The 8,376-nt window shown below is 39.9% G+C and overlaps 1 protein-coding gene and 1 long non-coding RNA gene across 8 annotated transcripts; one reads left to right on the plus strand and one right to left on the minus strand.

Annotated features, from left to right (window-relative positions):
• Nucleotides 1-347: 347 nt before the first annotated feature.
• On the minus strand, nucleotides 348-1,772 carry LOC130905205 (uncharacterized). Its single transcript, XM_057818346.1, has 3 exons — nucleotides 1,631-1,772; nucleotides 1,329-1,433; nucleotides 348-1,158 (listed from the first exon to the last, which is right to left on the minus strand). The coding sequence occupies exons 1-3, from the start codon at nucleotides 1,770-1,772 to the stop codon at nucleotides 725-727; spliced, it is 681 nt and encodes a 226-aa protein (XP_057674329.1). The 3' UTR covers nucleotides 348-724.
• Nucleotides 1,773-2,418: 646 nt separating this feature from the next.
• Nucleotides 2,419-5,817, plus strand: LOC130905101 (uncharacterized). 7 transcript variants are annotated; one of them, XR_009061029.1, is made up of 10 exons: nucleotides 2,419-2,587; nucleotides 3,102-3,200; nucleotides 3,266-3,372; nucleotides 3,709-3,756; nucleotides 3,886-4,652; nucleotides 4,723-4,774; nucleotides 4,971-5,039; nucleotides 5,149-5,262; nucleotides 5,346-5,415; nucleotides 5,544-5,817. It is a non-coding gene; the product is annotated as an uncharacterized LOC130905101 (long non-coding RNA). The 7 variants fall into 7 exon arrangements; XR_009061030.1 differs by having other exon boundaries at nucleotides 2,421-2,587; nucleotides 3,709-3,985; nucleotides 4,592-4,652; nucleotides 5,544-5,816; XR_009061031.1 differs by lacking the exon at nucleotides 3,709-3,756 and having other exon boundaries at nucleotides 2,423-2,587; nucleotides 3,886-3,985; nucleotides 4,592-4,652; nucleotides 5,544-5,813.
• The last annotated feature ends 2,559 nt before the right edge of the window (nucleotides 5,818-8,376 follow it).

An 8,376-nucleotide genomic window follows, 5' to 3' on the forward strand; every position in this document is an offset into this window, starting at 1 on the left:
TGTTTAATGAAAATTAAAAAAGAAAACTTTCACTAAAAAAGTGTCAGTGTGCAATAAAAGGACCACTGTGCAATTCTCAAGTCAACTGTTCATAGTGCCGAAGTCATGCCCCTTTCGGTGGAGCTCATGGTACCTTAGATTGGAATTAATATGAATGAGGAGAGCATACTATCTTTTGGTTAATGTCAAATTTCAAACAGGACCTAAAGATCATATCATTATTCACTGCCTACCGATGTAAGGTTCCATGAGCTCCATTGGAAGGGACGTGACTTTGGCACAATCGATACTAAATTATTTTTTAAGTAGCAACAAACTTTTTATTGTTTTGTTTAAAGGTTCCACACTTTAAAAAAGACCTAACACAAGGCAGCACAATTTGTCTGCTAACATGTTTCTCTTACAAGAATAAATAAAAAAGGTTTATGTCTTAAAAAGCAGACATATTTCAAGTAAACATAGGTTTGTTCAACTAACTAACATTTCTGAACAGCCTTTCTTGTAAAGAAAAAATATTAACTTGTTTGAGCTTTCTTGTTGAAGTGGACTCAGACTACCCTGAAATCATGTCTTTAAAAGGCGACATTTTTTGAAGTAAACATAAGTTTTTTCACAATATATTTACATAATTAAAACGTTTAACATTTATTTCGAAAACAAAAATATTGACCCGTTTTGAACTTTCTTGGGGAAATTCGCTCATTTGTCATCTTAACTGTAGTGATTAATCAAGGTCTTGTAGGGTGTATTCTGAGTCATCTGGCCGTGGATTGAAATGTTGGGGCTGTGAGTATGGGTGTGTGGGCTGTGAGTATGGGTGTGTGGACTGTGGATAAGGATGCTGGGGTGTTGCATATGGTGGCGGTGAGTATGAGTGAGTATGAGGATGCTGAAATTGTGCATGTGAGGGTGCCTGTGAGGAATGTGGGAGGATAGCCCGAAGACCGTCAAACAGATGCCCCAAGAGTCGCTCATTAGAGCGTGAACTTTCTTCAAGGAATTTCGAGAGCATTCTCTCTTCCTGCCGATGACTTTCCACCCGCTGTTGCTCGTACCACTGATTTTGAGATGCTTGCATGCTCTCCATAAAGGCCTGTTGATGAGCAGACCAAGTGAGCAAGGCTCTCTCATAGCTAGATGTGGTCTTTGATTGGGTTTCTGTAAAAGAGAGTTTGAGCATTTCAGTTGTGTTTTTCGGCTATTAATTAAGGATTTCAACACAAACAACACAAAGTCCTAGCAGAGTTCTTTAGCACAAACAGCCAAAAGTGCCAGTATGTGAACCATTTAACCATGCTCTGTAACTGATTACTGTGAATATAACTTACTCTTTTTTACAGCCCGTGGCACAGTCGAATCGCTGGTCTGGGAGGTGCTGTCCTCACTAGCCTCTGTATTCTCCTCAGCCCACTCCATGCTGTTGTGTACGTTGTCTAGAGAATGTTGTGTGGAAAAATATTAAATAATAAAAGCTGACGAGGCCGTTGTGATACAAGAAAGACAGTACACATTATACTTAAACATAACAGGCAGCTGTAGCGCTTAATGGATAAATAACATAAGTTTATCTGACTGGTTTAGCTAACAACATAACGATGGTTAGTGAGGCTGCGTTGAGAGCTACACTTACCAGATATGCAAACATTAGTTTCAGCGTCCGGAGCAGCGTTCAGAGAAGAACTGTCCCCATCACACAGTTCCTCCTCAAAACCCACGTCAACGCCGTGGACATCGACGTTGGCCAGTGGTCGTCCTCCCATCACTTCGTCCATCGTCTCGAAGTACGGAAAGTTTGTGGGGTCGTATCCACTTCTGTTGTTTTGCTCCTTTGCCTTGTGGTAGCCGGTTTTCAGCGTTTTCCACCGGTTTCTTATTTGGTCAACGCTCCGGTCTATTCCGGCTTCCTGTAGCTTCTCGTGAACTTTTTTAAATAGAAAAATGATGCAGAAATTGGGCTTACAGTTTCAGTCAAGTCACACACCAAAGAAATTGATCATTCTGAAGAAACCCCAACAGGTCGCAAACGCACTACGAGGACAGGATTCAAACCCATGGGTGTAGAACACAACAGATTAGCAGTCCAACACCGTAACCACTCGGTCACCTCATCGCATTTCCTCACTCACCATCAGGTCAAAGGCAGTGACCTACTGCCCTTGTATCCATAGGTTTCACTGAAATTAGTGTTGTTCCTCGATCTGTACTGGTAGGAGGGGAATTAGCTCAAGTGGTAGAGTGCCTGCTGGGCGTAGGATGGGGCCCAATCTTTGAGCTTCCCCGCGCGCGCCGGAGCAGCGGAAAAGCCGCGCGGTGGCCCGTGTTTCCCCGCGGCGGGGGACGCCAGGGGGATTTTTCGGCGCGTCGGGTTTCGCGGATCGGTCGTAACGTGCGGGCTGCGTCAAACCCGCGGAGAGGAGTCTGGCTGCAGCCCGCCTCTCTCAGTACCCTGCGCCGCTCTTCTCAGTACCCATCCCGCAGACAGGAAATGACGCAACACCGCAGCTCTCAGTCCCCTCAGACCGGAAATGTCGTCAACCCTTGCGACGAAAACAAGTTACGTTATTTCACCTCTCGCGAAAAAAACACGGTAAGTGGCCGCACTGAAAAAAAGTTTTTAAAAGCGTTTTAAAATGTTAAATAGTTAAACAAGACTTGCGGTGAAAATATGAAGTGTTTATTCTGAGTTGAAAAGACCGTACTTATATCTAGTATTCTTAATGTAATTTAAATAATGTCTTCCTTTACTAACTGCATGTGACTTTGCTCTACTTATATTGTTTAATACGTACTGATGAATTCAGCAGCGAATTCGCTAATGCTGCTAATGCTTTTTACATTTTTTTTTCACAATGAACAGTCTTCTTTGTGTAGTTTTCATTATATTGCACTCTTATTTTTCATTATGTACATGCCTGCAATTCGCAGCTCGCTGTTTTTGTTGTTGTATGGTATTGTTGTTTTGCCTTCATTTGTTTTGTCTGGTCCTTTGTAGTTTGAATGTTGTCACATGATCCAAATAGGACAAGGTTGTAATTTTTTCTTGATATTGTTACTCTGCTTAGCTATATATTTTTTCATTATTTTGTTTTTTTTTTTACTAGCTGCAAGATCACCACCCCATTGGGAAGAAACTAAATCACGACCCCCAAATGGTAGTCTTCCCATGCAGATACAGGGATGTCACACAGATCCAAATGGAAGTAAGTAGCATAAATATTAATGTACTTTAGATTTTGGACTGTGCTGAATACTTTTTTTTTGATAGACATCGAACACTGTAAAACCCACTGTGCAGACAGGACCAATGGTGACAATATAAGACCATGCCGAGCTTCATGGACGGTTCAAACTCATCCTGCCCAGGAACGGCTGGTATGTTTTATGTCTGAGACAAATGTTGTGCTCAGTGGAAATCTGGATAGGCTTATTATTCCTTATATTAGTTAACAATTGGACATAATTGATTATTTACTCTTTGTCAATCAACATTCTCATTAGCTTATGCAAATCTTGAATATAAAGAGGCCAGAAATGGTGTTGATTGTCTAAAAAAAGAAAGTTTGATTGACACGTGCTGACTTTTGGAACGTTGGCCTGAACAATGAAATGGAATCAACTTAGAATTTTGAGGATTTAGTTTCTCTAAAGAACATAATGTCACTTGTACAATTAAGTAAAATGTAACTTTTTGTTTTTGTTTTTTTGCAGATATGAAATGCATATTTATAACTTGTCTAACAAGTAGCTCATTCAAAGGTATAAAAAAGTATTTTTTTGGCGTGTGTAGGGTATTATTTTAACTATGTAGCCTACAGAATGCTTGTATGGGCTCATGTAGGTGTCTGCGTACGTTTGTATTTATATAACATATGTCCGTGTGTATAGATTATGTATTTTTCAGGGAAGGACCATATTTGTGGCTGACCCCTATGTTGTTGCAACATGGTGAAAGCCTACAGGATGTGACCCACACATGCATCTGCCTGTAAGGCTGATTAGTAACAACTACAACTTGGAGCATTGGTTCATTTTCAAAGAACAGTCAAATCATAACAAATTAAATGATCCAAATTCCAATTATTTGTGGGAAGAAAAACAGATCCAATCTTGAGATCAGAGAACTATTGTTATCTCTAATGAAATTCAGTAACCATTCATATTGGCATGGCGTTTCCATGATGATCCAGAATAGCCTTGTTTGGTTTTGAAGGTATGTTCCAGTCGATCCTTTTATTTTGCCCCTTCAATTAAAGCAGAATTGCACTCCAGATGATTCATCCAATCATTTGAAGCAAAATTCTAAAATGCCACTCTAAAATTGCGAATGTTTTGTTTCAAGGGCATTGGCCCGGTCTCAACATTGGTAGGGACGAATATAATGCAAATAAGGTTGCTCAAAAGTTGGTGGGGACAACTTTAGCATCCTGAAAAGTTGGTCGTGTTATGTCCCTACCGTCCCTATGCAAACCTACGCCCTTGTTTTGTTTGCATGAATCATTTAAACCTGACTGGTTGGTGTTCTTATGCATGGAAACACGTTTGTAATTGTTTAACTACTGTATTTAATATAAACCTATATTTTCAATTGCAGAAAACGTTGACAGTCAATCAACAGGGGGACATGGAAAGAGAGGATTGGAAGTGAAATAGAGGTATTTGTAAAAGTGTGTATTCATTGATTCAAAACTTGAAGGAAGTGACTCGGTTAAATTCTTACGTTAGGGTTTTTCGGGACAGCCATAGGGGAAGGACTGTGGCATCTTCATGTTGGTAGGTGAGTTTAACTGTCCAATTTTGTCCTCTGTTATATTTGTATTCATTTATCCATTTGTAGTATGCTCTTTGCACTGTTCTGGATGCTCTCTTTGAGTTTAACCATTGTAAAATGAAGTTCACCGAATCATTCAAATTGGGCTACAAAATATCCTTGTCGTTATTCTTTATTTACACTTGTTTTTAATTTTTGTTAGACTGATATGCCAACTCTGAGGAAGTGGTGGTGTATATTGCTAGTGGACAATTTCAAACTTGGGTGCATGGTAAGTCTTTGAAACTGTTGATATGGCATTCATAGGAAAGTAGGTGCACAGCACCTTAATTCTTTGTTGGAAAATGTGGAATACTTATTTTTGTATTTTTTCAACTTAGGTGAGCCACAGGAAAGAGTTTGCCCATTGGACAGATAAGGCAAAAGCATTACTGCAGGGTGAAGTGCCACCAGTCTATCAGCTACAGAAGTGAAATTTGAATATAATTGCTGAGGTCAGCTTTTAAAGACTTTTTAGTGTCCATTACTCTGACGCACTTTTGAACATGTCCCCCTTTATTCACTGATTTTTTTTTAGGAAGAGGTGCAACCACAGCTCCTTCAAGTTAGTGGTGGCCCACTCCAAAAAGATATGGCGGGAAAAAATGGTAAGATTGTTTATATATCTAGTTTAATGCAATGCCTGAAAAGAAAAATCAAGTATAAAATTAACAAAGCATCATTTTTATTATGTAATATTCAAATAGCTGTTTTCTTTCTCTTTTCCAATGAACAGTTTTGGTAAAAGGATTGTGCAAGACAGCACAAAAGCCTCGGACAGGGCGGGGGGGGGGGGGGGGGGGTCAATGCAGTAGGAGTTCCCAAGCATCCTGCAGATGGAAGAGGATGAGCACGAACTACAATGTCTTGGAGCCATTCAAGTTCTGTTTCAACCATCTGGAAGATGGATTTACCTTTTTTGAGGAGATTGTTGACCAAAGAAAATATCTGGTATTCTCTCAATAATAATAAAAAAATAATAAAAATAAAGTTTACCATATTAGAACTGGTTGTATTGAGTTCATTTTTCTACACTTATAAATTAGTTGTTTTTTTTCTTTTATCCCAGATGTTAGTTGTAGGTAGTTTTAATTACCTGTGATGAAGGCTTGCCGAAAAATGTCAGGTAATTAAAACAACCTACAACTATTGTCTGGGATAAAAGAAAAGAACAACTAACACATGACAACTATTTTGTCATTTCTGTTTGAAATAAAGGTGCCTTTCCTGGAGCAGAAAGTTTAATATAGTTTCTGAATTAGTTAATTAGGATCTTCACCCACATGAATGAATTTAAGTAGCAAAATGAAAGACAAAATTGGTTTGGTTGCAACATTGAGAGAATATTACGTTTTTGATACATTAAATTGTAATGAAGCTATATTATGTGTCCGTTCATAAAAATGTAAGGATGACAGCAATTTCTAATAATTCTCAATTGGAGTATATTTTACAATTGACAAACTAAAGTACACACTGTGATAGGTCACATGCGATCTCTCAGTCACCAATTAAACCTTTATTGCAGTAGTGTGTATTTTAATTTTGATGTACTGTAACCGTGTTTTTCATTTTGGTAAAATCAGCAGGCTTTAACAAACTGACCGCGCTTAAAGAGTTAATCTCCCGATTTCACCAAATCAATTTAAGGAGCATGGAAATAAATTATTATTTAAATAATAATGAGTGATGCTGAAACCGAACATAAAAGACGTGCGAAAAGGAAAGTAAACTAGTATTTACGTTCGAATGGACGCTAACTATTACGATAAAACCGGAAGCTCGGAGCTCGAGCGCTGTTTCATGTTGTCATTTCCGGTCTGAGAGCTGCGATATTGCGTCACTTCCTGTCTGCGGGATGGGTACTGAGACGAGCGGCGCAGGGTACTGAGAGAGGCGGGCTGCAGCCAGACTCTCTTGGAGACATCATCCGCTCCACATTAGTTACGTAGCGTGTTTAAACCGTCCTTATTTGATATAACTACAGGGACACTAGAGAGTTAGAAGAGCCAAGAGCGGCGGAACACGAAGCACGAACTCTATTCACGAGCTACGAGACTGAACGAGTTCATTAATGAGTAAAACAGCAACCATTGCACATTTATTTGTTAACAGAGAAAGATATTTTCAAACTTACCATTCACTAAAGCAGCCGTCCTGTTAACTTGCAATGAAGAAAAGGAGTCGTCCCGATAACTTGCAATGAAGAATGAAGCGACGTCACGGCGGCAGTGACGCATATTCCCACCGGCCCGTGTCGTGTTTTGCGCGTGCGCGAGAGGTCTGCGGTGATTGGCTTATTTCTTCCCTAACTTTCCGCGAGCTCTGCGGTGATTGGCTTATTTCTTCCCTAACTTTCCCTGAGCTCAGCGCCGATTGGCTCATTTTGCCCTAACTTCTCCCTAATTTTGCTCTAACATCAGAGTGCAGCAGGGGCGTGTGAGAGGTAGGGGGATCGATGCCCTCATTCTCCATGAGTTTTCAGTTTGGGAGTAGTTGTTTGTATCAGAATCCAGGGAAAACTTAACTCAGATGGTTTTGTCAAGTTCATGACTTACCTGACTTCTGATCATTATGCCATAGACACTCTTCTGTTTTCCATGTTTAAAACAAAAGATCAGGTCAAAGGGTTTGACCTACTACACTTGTATCCATAGTTTACACTGACATTTGTGTTGTTCCTTAGTTGTTTTAGCATGAAGTGGTAGCGCGCTCGCTCAACATATGAGAGGTAGTGCGATTGATGCCCACATTCTCCACTATTTCACTGTTTTGGAGTGATTCTTTGTATCAAAATCCATGGATGAAAACTGAATTCAGATGGTTCAGTCAAGATCATGACTGATTTGAGGTGTGGTTTGAACATCAAAGACACTTCTTCTGTTTTCCATCTTCAAAACAAAAGATCAGGTCAAATGGAGTGACCTACTACTCTTGTATCCATCGGTTACACTGACATTTGTGTTGTTCCTTGGTTGTTTTAGCTTGAACTGGTAGAGCGCTCGCTTAGCATATGAGAAGTAGTCGGGTTGATGCCCACATTCTCCACTCGTTCACTGATTGGAGTGGTTTACTGTCTAAAAAGCCATGGATGAAACCTGAACCCAGATAGTTTCTTCTATTTCGTTACTGGGCTCAGGTCTGTTTTCAATTTCAAATACAAAGACACTTCTTTGAGAAAAACATTGTCCAAATTGTGGAAAGTCTCACAACTTTTAGCCCACAATCCAACACCTTCCAGAAGCATATAAAGACGAGCTCCAAACTTACACCGCCAGGTAGATGAAGGAACTCTGACCAATTGCCTCGTAACTTTGTGCTTCATAGTACCCAGCATCACAGAACGAGATAAGTCCCATTTCAGCTCTCCTTAAAGAGAATTTGGCCAATGTTTTTGTTTAACTAAGACCAGGAAGAACTGCAGATACATTCTGTAGAACAATGATACAGAAATTGGGCTAACAGTTTCAGTGAAGTCACACACCAAAGAAATTGAACACTCTAAAGAAACCCCAACAAGCAAGCAAACACACAACGAGGACGGGATTCAAACCCATGGGTGTAGAACA

Source organism: Corythoichthys intestinalis, chromosome 17 (assembly GCF_030265065.1).
Source record: "Corythoichthys intestinalis isolate RoL2023-P3 chromosome 17, ASM3026506v1, whole genome shotgun sequence".
Taxonomy (NCBI): Eukaryota; Metazoa; Chordata; class Actinopteri; order Syngnathiformes; family Syngnathidae; genus Corythoichthys; species Corythoichthys intestinalis.

Excerpts from the sequence above, each read along its gene's own strand:
- LOC130905205 (XM_057818346.1), bottom strand. The coding sequence starts at position 1,772 with ATGGACGAAGTGATGGGAGGACGACCACTGGCCAACGTCGATGTCCAC. Across the intron at positions 1,434-1,630 it reads AACTAATGTTTGCATATCTG|ACAACGTACACAACAGCATG; the intron begins GTAAGTGTAGCT and ends AACATTCTCTAG. Across the intron at positions 1,159-1,328 it reads GCCACGGGCTGTAAAAAAGA|AAACCCAATCAAAGACCACA; the intron begins GTAAGTTATATT and ends TCTCTTTTACAG.